We start from the raw sequence: 23,211 nt of genomic DNA on the forward strand, positions 1-23,211 counted from the left end.
TCGTGGTGCAGTATTTTCCGTCTTCTTATCAAACGGCGACCCCTCATGCCGGAGCCTTCAGAGCCTACCTGAACAGAAAAACCGCAGCAAGACGACATGAGAGCAAGTGGAACCTGCAGGCTGTTCCACTCTTCTCCTCCAGTTTGGTTTCTGACGTGTTTATCTTGAAGTCCAAATCTCCGGTCATGTCACATAGACTTCGCTGCCTCGAGACGACCCGCCCCCCTGATTGTTGGTCAATCTCCCGAGTCCACATCTTTTGACTTCGGGACACAGGTCTTTTTCCCGAGCCGCCTCCTTCCGTTCCGGTATATGCAACTTGTTCTTTCTCAAACTACGAGGTGGGTTTCGTTGACCGCAATCACTCTTTACGGTGACCGTTACTGGAGTCCTTGAAGGACCTTCTGCAGGAGAAGCCGTCTTTGCACACGAACAAGGCTCTCTTCTCCACTCCAATCCTCTACGGTTGGTCAGCGTTGTCCGCGGAAGTCCTTCCCTGAACCACAGTAATTACGGAAAGATGTTTTCAATGTCCGCTTGTGTTTGCCAACATTTTGGAGCGCGACAGAGAGTTTGACGACCGTGAGATGCGCAGAACGCCCTCGTTTGTTTTACCGGATCCGTCCCTCGATCTATGTAGTTTGCCGTCCTCGTTCCCTGTGATGCAGAGTACTTTGGCAGCGCCAGCTCGCGTGTGGCGTGTCCCTTGTCCTCTACAGCGACTCTCACAGATCGTTCGTTGGTGGATTTATGTCTTGCCTCGCTGGTACTGAACACGCAGAAGGCTATTGAGCGTTAAAATCCACTTCACTCACTACTTCACTCTGCAAAGCCATCTTAGCTGGCTTCATCACTTGCCTGCCTTTTTCTTGAACTCCGTCGGGCGGGTGAGTGTTGGGAGTCCAGACGTGTTAGGGTTGGATGGTGGCCCAGAGGAGGACAGGACTGGGGTTCCGTGGTCGTAGTCATGACAAGGATTTTATAAGCTTCTTTATTTTCCTGAAAGGAGATGGGAAAAGTTTGGGTTACGGTATTAAATCACAGAAGAGAGCACAACTAGTGACCATACCTCACATCAAGTTGGAAGCATCCGCCAAAGGTCACTGGGCCAGTATACTGTCCACGCTGCTTCAGGCCGATCTTCGGCTCCTTCGTCTCGGGACTTTGTGAACCAATCTTTAATTGGTGACTTTAGATTGATTGTTCTTCTATTCAGGGTCAACGTGCTCTGAAGTAGCTGCACGGTGCAAGTCCCTAGAGTCAGCCGAGTGAAGGCTGGTGAACATCTCAACCGCAGGACACAACAAGCAGAGTTATTGCTTCTCCAGGTTGTTATTGGAGCTGGAGGAAGATCCGCTCCAATCTTTGATCTAGATTCCGTGATATCGCACATGTGTGCACGTATAGGAAGACAATTACTCCCTCTGGCAATTTTCCTTTATGGGTTAGCATTTAGTTAGTGGTTGGAGAAATTGGGTGGATTGTCTTGATGTCCTTTGCATCTCATGTCAAAGCCAGTTCCTCTGCTCTATTTTTGGTTTGTTATTCGTCCAGATGTCGAACTTTGATCTGTGAGAGTAAATTTTCTTACGTAAGACGTCTGTAACCAATATATTATAACTAGTCTCATCTTCACAATAAAGAGCTCTATTCATTCCTCCCGTCTAATGGCCTGAAGGGCCTTCGCCCACTCCAGTCGGCCTTCATAGATTGGAGACCCCTTCCGCGGCTCACATCACGTCCCATTCCAGCTCATCGTGTCATTGGGTTTTCTCCCACAGCTCCTGTTGTTGTCATTAAAGCATCTAAAATAAACAAAACACAATGTATTGTTGGCACGCCGCGCCACCGTGAGATCTAGAAATGTCTGATTACTGACCTGTGAGATGACTTGGGTACGGCCGGGTGTCCGCCTCTGTCGCTCGATGGGTGGACAGACACGGCTCACCGTCGTTGGATGGCTAGGTACAAAAAAAAAACAAAAAACGAGCCTTGCGCCCCCCTACCACACCCCCACACACACACATGCACCATCACACACGGTAACATTTCTTGCCTGGGCAAATTGTTTGGCAGGATTGTGTTAGCGCCTTGTAACGTTTAACCACTTCTCCGCTTGGGAGCGGCTCTGCTTCCGCACCGTGCTGCTCTGCCCAGGATCTGCAGACGCAACCTGGAAGCGGAAAAGGCAGAACATAGCTCTGTGACAAAAGCTTTCAAAAAGCCTTGCATTGAACTTGAGTGTAAAGAATATCTGAGTTAAATACAGGTGTTTTTGAATATGAGTATTGCTAGAAAAGGTAAAAAAAAAAAAGTTAGTGAAAAAATAAGATCGTCTATATCGCTCTGCCTGTTCAAGCTCCTTCGCGGTCTCATTCCTCATCTGCTCTCTTTTCCTGTGGGTCCATCAGCCCCCATCAAAATGTTTGTGTCCTTTTATCTTGGTCGCGTCTGACAAGGGTTACGTTAACCTCTGCACGTCCTTAACCTGGTGGTGAAAGACAGAAATAGTCCAAACAGCACAAGGACTAAAAACGGCAACACCTGTTCAGTTTGTCTGTCAACGCCGCTTCGTGTCTGTATTAGACATCGGAATTGCTGTGACACCAGTTTTTGTCACGTTCATCTTAGTCTGATCTAGTTATAATATCTCCACCTGAATGTTATGGGATAGCTTTGGCTTGTCTTATAAGGTTTTTCAGGTCTGTGTTTGTAGTGTTTGCGTTTTCACACATCGTCGCTGGTTTTCGACTAAATATCAGATTCCAGTTCGTGGAGACCGCAAAAGTACTCATACACGGCCGAACGATTGCGCTGAGTGTGTAAACCTGAACCGCAACTCTCCACCGCTGAGTTCCTCGTAGCCGCGGGCTGTGGGGCAGGCACACCTCATATGTAAACTTCTGTTCCGGGCAGGTAATGTTGTTTGGTGATAATGAAACAAGAAAAAAACAATAAACACAACAAAAAAAAAGACTATGCGGGAGCGTTGTCGCTGCGATCCCGTCCACTTAAGTGACTGACACACAGACACTTACAGTACATACATTCACATCAGCACTCAATGTCTGCTCACTTTCACTCAATCAGTAGCTGGTTTGTTTTTCTAGCTGACAACCAACTTGGAATCTAGAAGAAGTTTGTAATAACAATTTAGGTGTATTGTTTTTCCATAATTACAATGTCTTTATGTTGCAATGCTGATATAAATAGTCATTAACTTGGGTTGGACTGTGGTCATGGTTGTAAGGGCTCTGTCTACAAACCTTTACGCCGTACTCATAAGTTGCATACGTGGTTTACAAACATCTGTGCTTGTTTTCTGCTGGATGAAGCTATTGTAGGCTTTCTCAAGCAGGGAGTGGAGCCTACCAACAGAAGCAGGTATCACGCTCCTCATCGCTCGTCCGCTGCTGCCTCGATAGCCTGCTGTGGGAATGAGCCCAGAGCGTCACGCCGAGTAGAGAGACGCCCACAGCTGCAGGCGCAGGTCGGAGGCAACAAAAGGGCCCATTTGTTCACACCATGGACGATGGTGCTGGCCTCCACGACGCAGCACCACCTGCAGGCCGCTCTGCTTCCAATCCTCTGACCCTGTTTCTGGTCGCTGGGCGCTCCACCCTCTGGAGTTCAGTTACCGTGTTACATTTGAGCTGTCGTAATGCTTGATATGCATAAGATAAATAGATAAATGAGTAAGATAGAAGATAAGATAAGAGATATAAGATCAAAGGATATACGACAGATCTACGTGCTACATCTGACAAGTATCGATATAGCCAGTCAGGCCCCACGAGCCTTTCACATAAAAGATATCAGTAAAACATACTGAACCAGATAGTAGACTAGTATAGTGAGTACAGAGACACTAAGATAACAGTATATGACTGATATGCATATGCGCAGTTCAATAATGGACGATCAACACAGTCCGTGTAATACACCGAGCAGTAGACTGGTGAGTAGTGACAGATCCTCACCTTTGATGTGACATATGTGGTAATCCTGCAGGTTTGCAAATGCCCGAGTAAAGTAGTATATTACCACGACAGCTACCTTGTGTGACAGTGGATACTTATCAGCTATGTGAGTAGTATTAGTAGTATGGTTACGTATACATGCAGTAGTCAGTATAATTTCAGTATACTCCGTTAGTAGTAGTATTAAGTGGTATGGTACCGGATACTGGCAGTACAGCAGATATAGGTGTTTATTATTGGTAGTATGGTACAGTATAGGGCAATAGCAGCAGTTTAGTAGTATGTGATTAGTGGTATGGTACAGGTATAGCCATAGCAGTCAGTATAGTGTAGTATTGGTAGTATGTTCAGTATAGCAGTAGATCATTAGTGTAGTATTGGTAGTATGTACGTATACGGCATTGGAGCAGCAGTCTGTGTTAGTATATGGTTAGTATGGTACGTATAGCGTAGCCGTTTTCGTAGTTATATATTACAGATAAGTAAGCATGTAGATGTTAGTACTTGGTAGTAGGTCCTAGTATAGCAGTGAGCCAGTATAGTGTTGTATTGGTTCGTATGGTACATCTAGCAGTAGCTGCAGTATATGTTAGTATTGGGTAGTATGGTACACTATAGCGTACAAGCAGTATAGTGTTGTATTTGGTAGTATGGGCGTGAATAGCATTACCAGTATATGTAATAGTGTTGGTATGTTTATGGTCCAAAGTATAGCTAGGAGCAGCAGTATGTGTTAGTATTGGTATAATGGTTAGCAGTAATCAACAGTAATAGTGGTGTATATGGTAGTAATGTAGTAACTTATGTAACGTTCATTGGGTTCAGAATTGAAACTCGTCTTACAGCAGTATAGTAGTAAGTAGTAGTAGTACGTAGTATGGTACCACTATGCAGTATAAAGTAGTAGTGTATGCATCCTGGAAATGATCTGTGGTAAATCTGCAGCGCTGGCAATCCGCTGCCTTCAGCTTCTTCTTGCTTCTGACTAGTTTGATGATATCGGAGCTGGTTGATGTGATGCTGCTTTTGTCTCCTGCTGTCTCCCAGCGTGGCTCAACACACCTACCTGGAAATTATTTAATGACTAAGCCAGAAGGTGCTCTGTACGGTTACTAGATCCGTGCTGGAGTGAGATTCTCCGATTTCCAGCTGTGTTAGCAGGTAGTGGTTGATCTCAGTCGTCGTACAGCGTTGGCACGGAGCGACCGGCGCCTTCTGTCTTACACTGATTTCATCTCCGTGTGAACCCTTCCCCACTCACATTGAGGCACAGAACGAGCTGCTCTGTTACATCATAAACAGCTTTTATGAGACGCGTGGAATACACATTGGTTAGGAGACGGAAGTAGTTTCCTTCAGTCCTGAGGCCCGTTCCGACGTAGTTTGATTTTAACTCTCCTGTTATATCAGGTGTCCTGTTTATCAGTAAGCCTGTTTATTAGTTAACTGTTTATCTCTCCTGTTTATTAGTAACGCTTTTATCAGTTCTCCTGTTTTTAGTAACCACTGTTTATTCAGTCCTCACGTTTACTCAGTCTGCGCTTATTAACCTTTTATAGTACTCCTGTTTATCAGCCTCCTGTTTATCAGTGCTTAGCAGCTTCGTTTATCTATCCTTCATCTCCTGTTTATCATGTCTCTTTTATATTAACCGTCTGTTTTATTAGTCTGTTTAATCATCTGATCGTCCCTGGTTTATCCTGTTATCGTCTCCTGTTTTACATTCCTGTTACAGTGTCGCTGTTTATCAATAACGCTGGTTTATTCTAGCACCTGTTTATCAGGCTCCTGTTTTATTAGTAAGCCTGTTTATCAGTACCTCACGTTTATCAGTCTCCTGTTTATTAGTAACCTTTTTATTAGTAACCTGTTATAGTGCTGCCGTGTTTATCAGTGCTCCTTGTTATCTAGTTCTCTCTGTTTTACATCAGAAACACTCTCCTGTTTGGGTCTCCAGGATCAGCGTCTTCACACTTGTGACTACTCGACTTCTTCCTTGGCTCTCATTGGCCAGCAGTTCCTGTTTGTTTTTACTTTTATATGTGATTTTTGGAGCCGATCCAGCCTTGTCAGTTTAACAGCTTCGTTTTCACCTGCCACTCTGCGTCATTAACGAAGGGAGGGTCCTTGTTAATGAAGCACTCAGGGCACAGACGGCTGCTAGGACAGTAAAGTAGTAAGGTCACCGTCGGAGCTGCTGTCAAAGCTTGTTTACTTTTTAGCACATTTGGTCTTAAGCCATTGATGTGAATGTTGAAGCAGAAACCAAAGCACTGTCCAGCTAAATCCTGGCTGGATTCCATTTGCGACTAGGCTCAGAGGGTGCGACAAGGCGGAACCGTGACCTGAGAAGAGAAGTGTGTTGACCACATGACTACTTCCGTGTTGTGGCGCAACGTGAAGTGCAAGTATGTTGTTTTCTATATGTCCGTGACAGCATATAACCTAGAGGGAGGAAAACATGCCCTGGATGGGCTGAAGGCTTGAGGTTTACTAACTCCTTCGTACGGCCTCGTTCTGCAAGGACATTTGGTTCAGTGGCTAATAGCATTCCAGTGAAACGACACGTTTAACTATTTGTCGCCAACCAGGTCTTAACACTTAATCAAGGCTGGCTTCACACGCTATTGATGTGTGTGGGAGGTATTACATCCTTCGTGCGTTCCAGCTCACCTGCAGTGAGGCTCAGGTTGTCGGTCCGTTGTGGCAAGGCGTGTTCCAGACCTTTGATAATGGAGACCGTCACGCTCCCAACTGTGGACCACGCTCGCGCGGCTCGTCGAGCAGTACTCGGACGCATAGCGAACTGTCAGAAAGCCTCGGACCCATAGAACCTCACTGCAACTCAGTCACAGATGGCAGAGAGTTCACCTGCTAAATAATTACCTCATCTTTCTAGAGCACGCATACAGCAGTGTTGACATGGAGACACCAGAGTCAGCCTGAACGGACACGACTTCCCAATAATCAGTCAACGTCACGGTGACTCGTAACGCTTCAGCGGCTGCGTTTAATTTACAGACACATCAGTTTATTGACTCTCGTACTAAAAGAGTTGTTGTGGAAGTAGGTGGAGGCTGCAGATATAAACACCACCGCCTCACATAGCGCTAGCTCTGTCCTCTGTGGGGGTGGGACCTTCATGCTCCTCAACCCGACTTGTGCCTCTGAGCAAAGCCGCGCTGACTTAAGTCGCTCAGCAGGCTGCACATGACGCTTTGGACCCCACAACTACCAGCAGCACGCGATGACCTACATGCGAGACAAGGAGGAGTCGCAGGTTGCAGAGCTAGGATTCCCTGTTCTGGCCTTGCAAGCGAAGCAACAACTTGTGACTCCATCATTGGACTATAAACGCCGAGGTTCAATGACAACGCACCGGCCAAGAATTTCAACAAGTGCCTGTCTATGTAACGAAAAAGGAGGTGTTTAAATACGAGGGTGCTGCTGGCTGGAGGGAGCAGCCGTCACCGTTACAACACACCCGACTGGCTGCATCGTCCTGGAACTGGGGGGTGGGGTGTGGGGCGTTCTGCTCCTCTCGTTTCGCTGGTCCGCGGCTTTGGGGACGGAGTCCAGAACAGCTGTGGTCTGCGTGGATCGCCCGTCGTCCGCTGATCACAGCTCTCGGCTCCGCCTTGCGGTGTGTCGCGTGCGCCCGACGAGTGGAGAAGGAGCGTGCAGCTGAGCCTCAGCGGCGTCACTTCAGCTCCTCCTCCCCAGAGAGGCACGCTCCCCTCTGTGGACCCCGCCGTCCTCCTCCTCTCCTCCTCACTCCTCCTCAGCATCTGTCCACACAATGGGCCCATTGTTTGTTCCTGCTCTGTCAGTGTCCTCTTTCATTCCACTGCGCAACGATGGACATGGGGATGGACGTCTGCACCTGAGGCGAACTCTCGCTCCCATCACTGAGAACACTACCGAGAGCCTCGTGGTCGAGCGTCTCGAACGGTCACAGTCCATCTGCTCCCCAGGTCCACGTTCCCTCCATGGATCGAGATGCTGCCCATGTGGCCGTTTATCACTGCAAGTAGAAAATAGAGCTCATGAAACACAAAGGACAGGGCCTCGTGTATAGCGTTACAACATAGTTCTCATGCCTTTTATCATTCATTTTAATTAATGTCTATACTGCTCTGTAGTTCAGGCGACACGCAGACTCACGCTTTCGCCTGCAGTATCGACCTGCAGATGTCAGACGGCGGCCGTTTCCCGTCTCCTGAAGGCGCTGGCCGCTCCTCTTCACTTCATGGTCTGGTATCGGTGCCGGAGTCCTAGCAGCCTCTGAGAGGCGCCGCGCCTCCGCTGAGCAACGAGGAGATACACAAGGAGAGGTTGATAAGGACTGAAGCGAATGTTCTGCTTCCAACAAGCTCGTAGACAGGTTGTTGTAAGCCCACAACATGGCAGCGTCTGTGGATTTATGACCTGGAGAACAGTTCCAGTCGTTTTCCACTTTTGCTGCAGCTTCACTGTCCACATGTTTTCCATCAGACTTTGTTTTTACAATAGTAACTGACTCACTAGATCAATAAGATAAACAGATCGGATCTCCTTTTCGGGCCGAACTCTGAGGATTAAAGCGTGCGTTGGCTTCTAGTGGTCCAAGTGTTGGTTCATCGTCCGCTGAAGCAGGCCGTCGGTTCAGTGGCTTGTGTGGGTGTTGGCAATCACCTCCAGGGTTTGGCGGCTGAGGCGCAGTGCTTTTTTTCTCCGCAGGGTGTATGATTTCTTTGTTTGTGGTGTGGAGTGCATATTGTGAGGAGTCGTGAGCCTGTAATGGTTGCTACTCCAGTCCGTCCTTGCAGGTCCTGAACTCTGGGGAAACGAGCTGCCGCTTGTTCGTACGTGCTCCCCTGGGCTCAGGCTGATGCCTTGCTCGTGTGGTGTGTGGTGTGTGTGGGTGTGTGTGTGTGTGTGTGGTGTGTGTGTGTGTTTGTGTGTGTGTGTGTGTGTTGCTGTGTGTTGTGTGTGGCGTGTGTTTGTGTGGTGTGTGTGTTTTTGTGTGTGTTGTGTGTTGGTGTTGTTGTTGTGTCTGTGTGTGCGTGTGTGCGTGTGTGTGTGGGTAGTGCTTGTGTGTGTGGCGTGTGATTGTGTGTGGCCTTATGTGGGTGTGCGTCTGTGTGTGTTCTGTGTGTGTCTTGTTGGCTGCGTGCAATGTTTGTCCGTCGTCTGCCTAACTTCATGAAACAGTCGGTTCAGTGGCAGTTTGGCTGGCAGTAGAATGTTTGGCTGGTTTTGATGAACCACCTCATCCAGCATCACCCTGATACGCTTCCCGTCCTGCATCACAGTCTCCTGATCAACATCAGCCTGCCTGGCTCACAAGCAATACCGCCTCCTGCATCAGCGCCTCCAGCCTCACTAGCACTCACATGCATCCACCGCCTTTGGGCAATCATCAGCTAGCCCTCTGCAGTCCAGCCCTCTGCTCACACTCCGCATCATCAGCATCCTCCATGCAGCACAGGCCTCCTGCATCACGCATCATCAGCCTCCAGGCATCCAGCCTCCGCATCACATGGCCTCCAGCATCACAGCCATCCACAGTCATCATGGCATCCTCCTAGCCCCGCATCAGTCAGCCTGCCGCTCATCCAGCTCTTCCATCACAGCCAGTCGCTCTCAGCATCATCAGCCTGCCTCATCACAGCCTCTGCTCACAGCATACAGCCTCCTGCTCAGCCCTGCTCCAGTTCCGACACCTCTCGTCCCCTGCACTCCAGTCGTTCGCTATTAGCTGATGCAGCTTTGTCCCCCTGGCTGTGGCTGCTTCTGTTCCCTTCTCTTCATACATGCTCACTTACTCGGGTTCACACATCCGTATAGCGGCGGTGGACATTCGTCAGCCCGCTTCACGCCATCTCGGCTGGACACTTTTATTTTTCTGCTGCCACGTGTGGGAGAAAACATGTAATATGGAAAGCCTGACTGCACCCTCGCTGTCTCGTCCTGCCTGTGGAAACGTATGTGGGTAAGTCCTATGCTAGACTGGAGAGGTTGCGCTGCTGTTGAGACCCGCAGACCTGTTTTGCAGCCACTCGGTGACTCCCTTGATTGAGACATCTGCCTGTTTGTCCATTTAAACCATGAAACACAAGCATTTATCAGTGAACTGGATGATCTCATTTTTCAGGAAAGTGAGTTACGACGGAGACATTTTTTTTTAGTCACTTTATAATTTTCTTTTCTCTTTTGTGGTGTGATGACAAAATGACAAACGCATCCACTACGTCGTGGAGCCACCAACTGCTGGAATGTGGAGAAAGTATGGAATCAGACCTGGCAACGCACCAGCTACATGAACAGTAAGTGGGCAATTCACCAAGCGCCACAATGAGACGGCATCAGTGGAGTTCTGCTGTAGAACTACAGCCCTGAAACAAATAAAACCCTCTATCATCCAGGTGTTGACACTGTCACGTTAAACGGTGCCTTTGTTGGACTTTAATCAGGACTTTGAGAGTCTCAGTCATCCATGTGAAGGAGGGGGAAAGAACTTTACTCAACTTTGAGTTAATTAGCTCCAAAGTATTAACAGTTGTGCAAAGTGGAACTATCGTGTTTACACAATCATTCCAAACACATGAATGTTAGTAAAAGCAAATTCTCGTTTTATTACTTTTTAGTTTCTGAAAACTGCATCTTATGACAGAAGAGAAGAAGCCAGTAATCAACAGCATTCAAACCAGATAGAAATATAAAAACACATTCATGTGTCACATAGATGACATAATATCAGCCATCCAAAGATCCAGCAGAACCAGCCCTTTAAACTAGGAGTGACTTGAACTCAGCAGTTCAGTGTTGCCTTTAATATTGTATCTGTCTTTGTGTAATGGCCTCGTGACAGATTCCTCCCAGTTTGTTGAACTTTGATCCTAAATGCTCCAGAAACTGCAGATTGTCTTGTGAGCTCGCAGCGATGTTCTCCAGCGAGTGGCATCCACTGCCATTGCCCTCGTGCGCGTACGTCTGGGGTGCGTACTCCAGGATGCGGTCGTCAAAGTTGTACATTTTCTGGACAATTGAAAGTGGAAATTAAGTTTATTGGACTTCTAAAAATGTCCACACAAAGGTTTAATGTGAGAAGCACACCTTTTCAATGTGATCTCCAATGTTGTTATACGGCCCCAGGCTTGATGAGCGCTGGTACATGGAGGAGGCTCCCTGTGCTCCCTGTGATGAGGGCCGGGACAGTGAGGCCAAGATGCTAAATATGTAATGACCTTCATGTCGGTACAAAGCTGCAGTTACTCACCATGTACGTGTTCATCCTGCTAGAGCCCCACGTAGAGTTCTGACAAACACAACAGTTTGAGTTCATTCAGATGAATTGAGAGCAGCGTTTCACAGTTTCTGCTGATTATTTGACTGAGTGGCTCCCACTAGTGGAGCAGATGGAAGCTACTGTACTCACCATGGAATAACCTCTGCGACTCTTGTGTGTGTCTGCGTAACGCTGGCTTCCCAGTGTGTTCATGTTGTTGTTCATCTGCAGGAGACATTGATTCGAGGTTAGCACGTTGCTCTGCGTTTGACACGTAAACTCAAGGACGCGGTGCTCGACTCACCGTGCTGAACGCTGAGCTGTATGTGTTCGTCTCAAGTCTCGTCGTTGATTGCACCTGTGAAGTCTAGTTCAGAACAAATACACGTCAATGACTGAACATGTGGAGAACAGGACTCGGTGTAGTTTTCTTCAGGTTCTTGAGTCTACATTTCTATGTGGCATCGCCTCAGGCAGACAGACGACCTGACGCGGCACTGAATTCCTGCTGACATTCACACACTGACAGTTCGTGTCACACCCTCAAATTTCATCCATTCCACAACCTAAACCTGACTGAGAAAGAGACGCTAGCGAGGCGCGGGGGTACCTTCGCGCCCATCTTCGAGTCAGTCACATCCACAGCTTTAGTGGGCAGAATGGGCTCCGCCTGTCCGGGGCAGAGGGGACACGGGTAAACACAGGGAACACAGCGTTAAACTGTCCACGTCAGCATCGCACAGCACGCACCATGCAGGAAGCGCCCCCCCCCTCGTAGTTGTACTTCATCAGGGTCTGGTTCCCCTCGTCGGGCATAGTGGAGTTGGAAGCCAGACCGCGTCCATGGTAGCATTTAATGAGGAGCAGCAGCACTGCAGACACAGGAACACAGATCATCAGCGCTGGCGTGGCAGCACATCCGAGACGCCGCCACGCACACTCACACAGAAACAGCAGCAGCGAGGCCAAGATGAGTCCAATGAGCGCCGGCCCGGGGCTCACCGACCGCGGGTTGAGGCTACGGCAGATGTCCCCGTCCCCACAGTCGCACACTGTCATTTCCACCGTGTCGTGTCCAGCCACGTTCTGCTGGTCCTGGATCATCAGGGGCACCGAGTAGTTCCCGTAGGGAAGCGGCTTCAGGCTTACCAGAGCAGCCTCCTCACCTGGTGGACAGAGGAAAAGACGCGCGGTGACGCTTGGTTGGTTTGTGGAGGCGCCGGGCCGATGGGGCTCGGGCCAGTGCTAACCGTAGGGGGGATCCAGCTTCCATCGCTCTGCCGCAAATTTGTCCTTATTCCCCAGAGAGAAGGCGAAGGGGCCGCTGAACGGATGCATGTCGGCGTCCCGGGCCGACACCCTGACCTTGTTGACCTTGTTCCCACACATGACCAGGCTGCTGTTGGTCAGCTTGGGCACATTGTCGTTGATGTCACCCAGGTGGATCTGAACGGTGCATGTTCCAGTGGCTGGAGGTTCACCTGGAACCACAGGAAAGAAGGAGCTTTTACGCGTCGGACCATATGAAAGCACTGGAGTTGGACCGTGAGGTTCTCCTGCGCACCGTTGTCTATGGCACCAACAATGATCTGGTAAACATTATTGCCATCAACAAAGGGGGATTCTCTGTCCATCCTCTTGGTGGAGGTAACTTTTCCAGTCTTCTTATCAACGGCGACCCAATCAGCCGGATCCTTCAGGAGAACGTACCTGACGAGAAAAACAGCAGCAGAGACGACGATGAGAGCAGAGTGGAACCTGCAGCTGTTCCACTCTGCTCTCAGTTTGGTTCTGACGTGTTTATCTTGAAGCCAAATCTCCGGTCATGTCACATAGACTCGCTGCCTCTGAGACGACGCCCACCTGATTTTGGTCACATCAGAGTCCACATCTTTGACATTGGGGACAAACAGGTCTTTTCCCGGAGCCTCCTCCTCCTTCCGGTATATGTCAACTTTTTCTTTCTCAAACTGAGGTGGGTCGTTGACGTCAATCACTTTTACGGTGACGTTGATGGAGTCCTTGAAGGAACCTTCTGCAGGAGAACCGTCTTTGCACACGAACAAGGCTTCTTCATTCTCCACTCCAATCTCTACGTTGGTCAGCGTTGTCCGCTCGAAATCCTTCCCCTGAAACACAGTAATGACGGAAAGGATGTTTCAATGTCCCGTGTGTTTGCCAACATTTTGAGCGACAGAAGTTTGACGACCTTGATGATGCTCAGAACGCCCTCGTTTGTTTCAGGATCCGTCTCGATCTTGTAGTTGCCGTCCTCGTTCCCTTTGATGAAGAAGTACTTGGCGCGCCAGCTCGCAGTGTTGGGCGTGTCCTTGTCCTCTACAGCGACTCTCAGCAGATCGTTCTTGGTGGTTGATTCTTGCACTTCGGCTTGGTACTGAACACGCAGAGGAGTTTGAGCTTTAAAATCACACGTCACTGCAAAAAGCAGCTTAGCTGGCTTCACTTGCCTCCTTTTTCTTGAACATCGGCGGGTGAGTGTTGGAGTCCAGAACGTGTAGGTTGATGGTGGCAGAGGAGGACAGGACTGGGGTTCCGTGGTCGTGTGCCATGACAATGATTTTATACTTCTTTATTTTCTGAAGGAGATGGGAAAAGTTGGGTTTACGGATAAATACACAGGAAGAAGCACAACAGTGACCAAACCTCACATCAAAGTTGAAGCATCCGCCAAAGGTCAGCTGGGCCATATGACTGTCCAGCTGCTTCAGGCCGATCTTCGGCTCCTCTGGACTTTGTGAAACCATCTTTATGGTGACTTTAGAATTGGATGTGTTCTTCTGATCAGGGTCAACGGCCTGAAGCTGCACGGGCAAGTATCCTAGAGGCCAGGAAGTGAAGCTGGTGAACACCAAACCAGCAGGACACACAACAAGCAGGAGCTTCCCAGGTTGTTATGGGAGCTGGAGGAAGACTCCGCTCCAATCTTTAGATCTTAGATTCCTGAAAGCAGAATGTGTGACGTATAGGAAACAATTACTCACCTTCTGGCATATTTTCCTTTACGTTAGCATTTATTAGTGGTTGGAGAAACTTGGGTGGATTGTCATTGATGTCCTTTATCTCAATGTCAAAAGCCAGTTCTCTGTCTATTTTTTGGTTTGTTATTCTGTCCAAGATGTCGAACTTGATCTGTGAGAGAAATTATTTCTTTAGTAAGACGTCTGTAACATAAATATTATAACTGAGTCTCATCTTACATGAAAGAGCTCATATTTCTCCCGGTCAATGGCCTGAAGGGCTTCGACCACTCCAGTCGCTTCATTGATTCTGAAGACGCCCATCGGCGGCTCACTCACTCCCATTCCACCTATCGTGTACTTGTGGTTTTCTCCCACAGCTCCTGTTTTGTCATTAAACATCTAAAATCAAAACACACAATGTTATTGTTGGCAACGCCCACAAGCCTGAGATTCTGAAATGTCTGATTAACTGACCTGTGAGATGACCTTGGGGTACGGCCCGGGGTCCTCCTCTGTCAGCTCGATGGTGGACAGAACCCACCGTCGTTTGGATCGCAGCAGAAGCTCCTGTTCCCCCCACACACACACACACACACACACACACACACACACGGTAAACATTTCTGCCTGGAGCAAATTGTTTTGGCAGGATTGTGCAGCCTTGAACGTGTAACACATACTCGCTTGGCGAGCCTCTTGTTCCCACCGTGCTGCTCTGCCAGGACTGCGAACGCAACCTGGAACAGGAAAACAGGAACATGAGCGTCTGTGACAAAAGCTTTCAAAAAGCACCTTGCATTGAACTTGAGTGTAAAGAATATCTGAGTTAAATTAAAGGTTTTATTGGAATAAGTATTGCAGAAAAGAGTAAAAAAAAAAAAGTTTGAAAAAAATAAGATCGTCTAATTCTGCTCTGACTGTTCAAGTCTCCTTCAGCGTCTCATTCCTCATCTGCTCTTTTGTCCTGTGGGTCCATTCAAAAATGTTTGTTTCCTTTTATCTTGGTCCAGTCATGACAAAGGTTTAACCTTTAACCTCTGCACGTCTGTAACCTGGTGGGTGAAAGAAGAAATAGTCCAAACACACAAGGACTAAAAACGACAACACCTGTTCAGTTTGTCTGTTCACGGCCGCTTCGTGTCTGTAATTAACAGCAGGAATTGCAGTGACACCAGTTTTTGTCAGTCAGTCTTAGTCTGATCTAGTTAATAATCTCTCCACCATAATGTTAATGGGAAGCTTTGCTTTGTTCTTAAGGGTTTTTCAGGTCTGTGTTTGTAGGTTTGCGTTTCACACTCGTCGCTGGTTTTCGACTAAACAGAGTCAGTCGTGGAACCGAAAAGACGTCAGAACCACGGCCGAACGATTGCGCTGATGTGTAAACCTGAACCCAACTCCACCCTGAGGTCCATCGATAGCCGCGGGCTGCAGGCACCACACTCATTATGTAATTCTGTCCGGCAGGTATGTTTGTGATGATAATGACAGAAACAAGAGCGGGAGCGTGTCGCTGCGATCCCGTCCACTGAGCTGCTGAAGCACAGACACTTACAGTACATACATTCAATCAGTCAGCACTCACATGCTCCACTTTCACTCAATCAGTAGCTGTGTTGTTTTTCTAGCTGACAACCAACTTGGAATATAGAAAAAGTTTGTAATAACAAGTTAGTTATTGTTGTTCATATAGACAATGATTATTTATGTGCAAAGCCTGATAAATAAATAGCAGTAACTGGGTTGGACTGTGCATGGTTGTAAAGCTCTGTCTACAAAGCCTTTACCGTAACTCATAATGTGCATAACGTGGTTATTACAAACATCTGTGCTCTGTTTCTGCTGGATGAAGCTATTGTGGCTTGTCTAAAGCAGGTGAGTGGATGCCTACCAACAGAAGCAGGATCACGCTCCTCATCCTCGTCCGCGCTGCCTCGTAGCCGCTGTGGGAATGAGCCCAGAGCGTTCAACAGCCGAGTAAAGAGAGACGCCCACAGGCTGCAGGCGGCAGGTCGGAGGCAACAAAGGCCCATTTGTTCACACGCATGACGATGGGGCTGGGCCTCCAACGCAGCACCACCTGCAGCCGCTCTGCTTCCAATCCTCTGAACCTGTTCTGGGTCGCTGGGCGGCTCCACCTCTGGAGTTCAAGTTACCGTGTCTAATTTGAGCTGTCGTAATGGCTTATATGCATAAGATAAGATAAGATAAGATAAGATAAGATAAGATAAGATAAGATAAGATAAGATAAGATAAGATAAGATAAGATAAGATAAGATAAGATAAGATAAGATAAGATAAGATAAGATAAGATAAGATAAGATAAGATAAGATAAGATAAGAAGAAAACAGCAGCAGGTAAAAATACAGAACCAGATCAGTGAGACTGGGTTGAGTGGAGTTGACAGTATAACACTCAACAGTGATCAGAGTGTACATAATTGTACATATTGCACAGTTTTGCACAAATATTGCACCGAGCAAAAGTCTGTATTACCAGCCCAGGACAGAGCTGGACCTTTTGATGTGAAAAGGTGGGTATACTGTAGCAGCCATATAGTAGTAGTATTAGTAGTATGGTACAGTATAGCAGTAGCAGCAGTTTAGTAGTAGTATTAGTAGTATGGTACAGTATAGCAGTAGCAGCAGTTTAGTAGTAGTATTAGTGGTATGGTACAGTATAGCAGTAGCAGCAGTATAGTGTTAGTATTGGTAGTATGGTACAGTATAGCAGTAGCAGCAGTTTAGTAGTAGTATTAGTGGTATGGTACAGTATAGCAGTAGCAGCAGTATAGTGTTAGTATTGGTAGTATGGTACAGTATAGCAGTAGCAGCAGTATAGTGTTAGTATTGGTAGTATGGTACAGTATAGCAGTAGCAGCAGTATAGTGTTAGTATTGGTAGTATGGTACAGTATAGCAGTAGCAGCAGTTTAGTAGTAGTATTAGTGGTATGGTACAGTATAGCAGTAGCAGCAGTATAGTGTTAGTATTGGTAGTATGGTACAGTATAGCAGTAGCAGCAGTATAGTGTTAGTATTGGTAGTATGGTACACATAGCAGTAGCAGCAGTATAGTGTTAGTATTGGTAGTATGGTACAGTATAGCAGTAGCAGCAGTATAGTGTTAGTATTGGTAGTATGGTACAGTATAGCAGTAGCAGCAGTATAGTGTTAGTATTGGTAGTATGGTACAGTATAGCAGTAGCAGCAGTATAGTGTTAGTATTGGTAGTATGGTACAGTATAACAGTAAAGCAGTATAGTGGTAGTATTAGAAGTATGGTACAGTATGGCAGTAAAAGCAGTATAGTAGTAGTAGTAGTAGTAGTAGTATGGTACACTATGGCAGTATAGTAGTAGTAGTATCATCCTAGAACAGTGATCTGTGGTAAATCTGGCAGCGCTGCATCCGCTGCCTTCACTTCTTCTTCTTCTGACAGTTTGATGAATATCGCAGCTGGTTGAGATGTGAGCAGCTTTTGTCTTCCTGCTGCCTCCCAGCGCTGCTACACACCCACCTGGAAAATTCATTTTAATGACAAGCTCATGATGTGCTCTGTGTACGGTACTGATCCGTCTGGAGGTGAGATTCGTTTCCAGCTTGTTACAGAGTGGTTGATCTCAGCGTCGTAAAGCTTGGCCGGAGCGACCGGCGCCTTCTGTCTTAACTTATTTCATCTGTTGAACCACTTCCCACTCACCTTGAGCACAAACAGCTGCTCTGTGGAAAATCATAAACAGCTTTTATGAGACGCGTGGAATAAACCATTGGTTAGGAGAAGGAGCAGAGGTTTCCTTCAGCCTGAGGCCACTTTCCAACAGTTTGATTTTACGTCTCCTGTTTATCAGTGTCCTGTTATCAATAACCTGTTTATTAGTAACCTGTTTATCAGTCTCCTGTTTATTAGTAACCTGTTTATCAGTCTCCTGTTTATTAGTAACCTGTTTATCAGTCTCACGTTTATCAGTCTCCTGTTTATTAGTAACCTGTTTATCAGTCTCCTGTTTATCAGTCTCCTGTTTATCAGTCTCCTGTTTATCAGTCTCCTGTTTATTAGTAACCTGTTTATCAGTCTCCTGTTTATCAGTCTCCTGTTTATCAGTCTCCTGTTTATTAGTAACCTGTTTATCAGTCTCCTGTTTATCAGTCTCCTGTTTATCAGTGTCCTGTTTATCAATAACCTGTTTATTAGTAACCTGTTTATCAGTCTCCTGTTTATTAGTAACCTGTTTATCAGTCTCACGTTTATCAGTCTCCTGTTTATTAGTAACCTGTTTATTAGTAACCTGTTTATCAGTCTCCTGTTTATCAGTCTCCTGTTTATCAGTCTCCTGTTTATCAGTCTCCTGTTTGGGTCTCAGGATGCAGCGCTTCCACCTTGTGGACCACTCGCTTCTTCCTTGGCTCTCATTTGGCCACAGGTTCTGTTTGTTTACTTTTAATGTGATTTTGGAGCCGATCCAGCGCTTGTCAGGGTTTAACAGCTTCGTTTTCACCTCCAACCTGCTCATTAACGAAGGGAGGGTCCTTGTTAATAAGCACTCAGGGCACAGAGCTGCTAGGGACATAAAAGTAGAGGCACCGGTCGGATCGCTGTCAAAGCTTGTTGACTTTTAGCAACTTTGTCTTAAAGCCATTGAGTGAATGGTTGAATGCAGAAAAACAAAGCACTGTCCCAGTAAATTCCTGCTGGATTCCATTTGGACAGGCTCAGAGGGGTCGACAAGGACGGAACCAGTGACCTGAGAAGAGAAGTGTGTTGACACAATGACTACTTCCGTGTTGTGCAACCTGAAAGTGCAAAGTATGTGTTTCTATAGGTCGTGAGCAGCAGATTAACCTGAGGGAGGAAACATGCCTGGATCTGAAAGCTGCTTGAGTTACAGCCTCCGTGTCTCAAAGGACATTTGTTCAGTGCTTAATATGATTCCAGTGAAACACAGTTTAACATTTGCGCCACCAGGGCTTAAACTTGACAAAGGCCTTCACACCTAATTGATGTGTGTGGGAGGATTTACAACCTTCGCGTTCCAGCGTCACCTCAGGTGAGGCTCAGGGTTCGGTCCGTTGGTGGCAGCGGTTCCAGACCTTTTGATAATGGAGACGTCACAGCCACACAGACGGTGGACACGCAGCGCAGGCTCGTCGAACAGTACCTGCACGCAGAGCGAACTGCAGGAAAGCCGTCGGACCAGTAGAACCAGTCACAGAACCAGTCACAGATGCAGAGAGTCACCTGCTAATAATTTACCTCCACTTTCTGAAGCACGTCAACACAGTGTTGACATGAGAGACACAAAGTCAGCCTTGAAGGACACGCTCCCAATAAATCAAGTCAAACGTACACGGTGACTCGACAGCTTCAGCGCTGCTTTATTTACAGACACATCATTTATGACTCTGTACAAAAGGAGTTGTTGTGGAAGTAGGTGGAGGCTCAGATATAAACACACACGCCTCACAAGCAGCTCTGTCTCTGGGGGGTGGGACCTTCATGCTCCTCAGCCCGACTTGTGCCCTGGAGCAAAGGCCGCGCTGAACTTAAGCTGCTCACAGGCTGCACATGAACGCTTTGGACCCACAACTACACGCGACCGTGACCTACATGCGAACAAGGAGGAGTCCAGGTTCAGGAGCTAGGATTTCCCTGTTCTGGCCTTTGGCAGCGAGAGCAACACTTGTGACTCACATCATTTGCATATAACGCCAGGTCGAATGACACCATCGCCAAGAATTTCAACAAGTGCCTGTCATGTATAGGAAAAAGGAGGTGTTAAGAACCGTGCTGGGCTGGAGGGAGGCAGCCACACCGTTACACACAACCACCACCGACTGGCATGCATCGTCCTGCTTCATCTTCCTCGTCCGTTTCTTGGTCGCGGCTTTGGGGGACGGAGGTCAGAAGCACGTTGTCTGCGTGGACCTCCTCGTCGTCCGACTGGATCACAGGCGTCTCGGCTCCGCCTGCGCTGGTGTCGCTGCAGCCCGACGAGGTGGAGAAGGAGCGGCGCGAGCCGCAGCTCACTTCAGGCTGCCTCCTCCCAGGAGCACGCTCTCTGTGGACCCCGTCCTCCTCCTCCTCCTCCTCCTCCTCCTCAGCATCTGTCAACACAATGGGCACAATTGGTTGGTTCCTGCTCTGTCAGTGTCACTTTTCATTCCATGCCAACGATGGACATGGGAGGACGTCTGCACCTGGAGGCGAAACTCGCGCTCCCTCACTGAGAAACACGTCGAGAGCCTCGTGGTCGGAGACGTCCATCAGGTCCATCAGGTCCATCTGCTCCAGCAGGTCCACGTTCACCTCCATGGACGAGATGCTGCCCATGGGCGCTTACATGCAAAGTAGAATGTAGAGCCATGAAACACAAAGGATCAGGCTCGTGTAGTACGTTACAACATATTTCTCATGCCTTTTATCAGTTCATTTTAATTAAGTCTAACTGCTCTGAGGCTTCAGGGCCGACGCAGTGACTCACGCTTCCTGCAGTCGACCTGCAGATGTGCAGACGGCGGCCGTTCCCCGTCCTCCGACAAGCGCTGCCGCTCCTTCAGCTTCAGGTTCTGGACGGGTCCGGAGTCCAGCAGCCTCTGAGAGGCGCCGGCCTCCGCTGAGCAGCGAGGAGAGACACAAGGAAGAGGTTGAAAGAGGAGCTGAAGCTGAATGTTCTGCTTCCAAAGCTCGTAACAGGTTGTTTTAACCCACAACAATGCAGCGTCTGTGGATTTATGACCTGGAGAACAAGTCCAGTCGTTTTCCACAGTTGCTGCAGCTTCACTGTCACATGTTTTTCCATCAGACTTTGTTTTTACAATAGTAACTGACACTAGATAATAAGATAATACAGAGTCTGAGTTCTCCTTTTGGGCCGAACTGCTGATGATTAAAGCTGCAGTTTGTCTCTAGTGGTCAAGTGTTTGTTCATCGTTCACGCTGAAGCACGGCGTCGGGTTCAGTGGCTTTGTGGGTGTTGGCATCACCTCAGGGTTTGGCGCTGAGGCGCAGTGCTTTTGTCTCCGACAGGTGGTTGATTTCTTTGTTTGTGTTGTGGAGTCCTATTTGTGGGAGCGTGAGCTCTGTAATGGTTACTTCCAGTCCGTCCTCAGGTCCTGAACTCTGACGAGCTCCGCTTGTGTAACTGCTCCCTCTGGGCTCAGCTGATGCTTTGACTCGTGTGTGTGTGTGTGTGTGTGTGTGTGTGTGTGTGTGTGTGTGTGTGTGTGTGTGTGTGTGTGTGTGTGTGTGTGTGTGTGTGCCTGTGTGTGTGTGTGTGCATGTGTGTGTGTGTGTGTGTGTGTGTGTGTGTGTGTGTGTGTGTGTGCGTGTGTGCGTGTGTGTGTGTGTGTGCGTGTGTGTGCGTGTGTGTGTGTGTGTGCAGTATATGTGTGTGTGCCTGTGTGTGTCTGTGTGTGTCTGTGTGTGTCTGTGTCTGCGTGCATGTGTCCGTCCGTCCGTGCGCTAACTTCATGAAACACAGTCGGTCAGTGCAGTTTGCTGCAGTAGATGTTTGGCTGGTTCTTGATGAACCACCTGCATCCAGCATCACAGCCTCCTGCATCACAGCATCACAGCCTCCTGCATCACAGCCTCCTGCATCACAGCATCACAGCCTCCTGCATCACAGCATCACAGCCTCCTGCATCACAGCCTCCAGCATCACAGCCTCCTGCATCACAGCCTCCAGCATCACAGCCTCCTGCATCACAGCCTCCTGCATCACAGCATCACAGCCTCCAGCATCACAGCCTCCTGCATCACAGCCTCCAGCATCACAGCCTCCAGCATCACAGCCTCCAGCATCACAGCATCACAGCCTCCTGCATCACAGCCTCCAGCATCACAGCCTCCTGCATCACAGCCTCCTGCATCACAGCATCACAGCCTCCTGCATCACAGCCTCCTGCATCACAGCCTCCTGCCGCCTCGTTCCACCTCACGTCCACAGTCGCTCTTTAGCTGATGCAGCTTTGCCCGCTGGCTCTGTGCTGCTCTGTCTCTCTTCATACAGTGCTTCACTAATCGGGTTCACACATCGTAGCCGGTGGACATTCGCAGCCCACGCTCAAGCTCCGCTGCACATTTCTGCCTGCCACTGTGTGGGAGAGAAACATGTATGTGAAAGCCTGACTCACCCCGTGTCTCGTCCTGCTGTGGAAGACGTGTGGGAAGTCTACATGCAGACTGGATGAGGTTACGCTGCTGTTGAGACCCAGACGCTGTTTGCAGCCACTCGGGGAATCCCTTGATTTGAACATCTGCCTGTTTGTCATTTAAACACCGGCAGTAACAGGCTTCCTGTTCCTGCTGCGTGCAGACTTTACAGTGGCTTTCACAGGCGGATGGATGCTGGTTGGATTCAAGCAACAGGAGAGGAGACCAAGGCGTCCCAGCATCCAACTACTGATGGGAATTAAAAACAACATTATCCCAAATCAAAGCTGTCAAAATCTGCTGCGGCACCGTCTTAGATCTTTGTACTTGGCTGGGACGCGGTGCAGTGTTGGTGCAGGATCCAGGAACAAAGGAGTGAGTGTCAGTTGGCGCCGCCTCCTCCTGAACATGAAGCCCGCGAAGGTGCGGTCGGACCAGAACCAGTGATGTGCCGCCGCAGTCGTTGCCCTGGAGGTGCCGCCGAGAGAATGCTCTGTGATGTGTACAGTAGGTGAGTGGGCAGAGGATCCGTTTAAAGGCGTGCACAGGCTCTGACACGCAGAGACGCGAGGCCTGATCCTCCTGTTTAGAAGCAGGTTGATCTCTACAGCTCAGGAGGAAGGTCTGAGGAGCGTCAGGAGGCCGTTTGGGAGCTGGTGCACAGCATCGCAGGCGTCTGGAGCTCCACGCGCCGCTCACGTTGGTAAAACACAGGCCGAATGATGTCAGACACTCGATGGACGTTTCAGGGAGATCCTGTGAGACTGGGACGGAACCTGTGCCACTACCCACAATTCCCTGCACCGAGCCGTGACGACCGGGGGCTCACT

The 23,211-nt window shown here is 48.4% G+C and overlaps 2 protein-coding genes across 2 annotated transcripts in view; both read right to left on the reverse strand.

The window, feature by feature from the left end:
- Window positions 1–10,571: 10,571 nt before the first annotated feature.
- On the reverse strand, window positions 10,572–16,220 carry cdh26.1 (cadherin 26, tandem duplicate 1). The gene is made up of 19 exons (XM_029155299.3): window positions 16,120–16,220; window positions 14,912–14,968; window positions 14,706–14,798; window positions 14,469–14,630; window positions 14,253–14,400; window positions 13,920–14,089; window positions 13,719–13,847; window positions 13,460–13,645; window positions 13,114–13,379; window positions 12,815–12,960; window positions 12,501–12,731; window positions 12,195–12,416; window positions 12,001–12,122; window positions 11,861–11,920; window positions 11,555–11,617; window positions 11,401–11,475; window positions 11,242–11,280; window positions 11,079–11,159; window positions 10,572–11,000 (listed from the first exon to the last, which is right to left on the reverse strand). Exons 1-19 carry the CDS (start codon window positions 16,144–16,146, stop codon window positions 10,794–10,796), a joined length of 2,484 nt encoding a protein of 827 aa, XP_029011132.1. The 5' UTR covers window positions 16,147–16,220; the 3' UTR covers window positions 10,572–10,793.
- A 3,821-nt stretch (window positions 16,221–20,041) lies between these two features.
- LOC114858665 (dysbindin-like) overlaps window positions 20,042–23,211 on the reverse strand; it is a 4,794-nt gene continuing 1,624 nt past the window's right edge. Inside the window, exons 2-4 of the mRNA XM_029156160.3 lie at window positions 20,709–20,840; window positions 20,425–20,562; window positions 20,042–20,331 (exon numbers count right to left, since the gene is read on the reverse strand). Of these exons, the coding sequence (XP_029011993.1) occupies window positions 20,042–20,331; window positions 20,425–20,562; window positions 20,709–20,840 (560 nt within the window). The remainder of the gene's footprint in view (window positions 20,332–20,424; window positions 20,563–20,708; window positions 20,841–23,211) is intronic.

The sequence above is a fragment of the Betta splendens genome, chromosome 7 (genome assembly GCF_900634795.4).
Source record: "Betta splendens chromosome 7, fBetSpl5.4, whole genome shotgun sequence".
NCBI classification, from domain to species: Eukaryota; Metazoa; Chordata; class Actinopteri; order Anabantiformes; family Osphronemidae; genus Betta; species Betta splendens.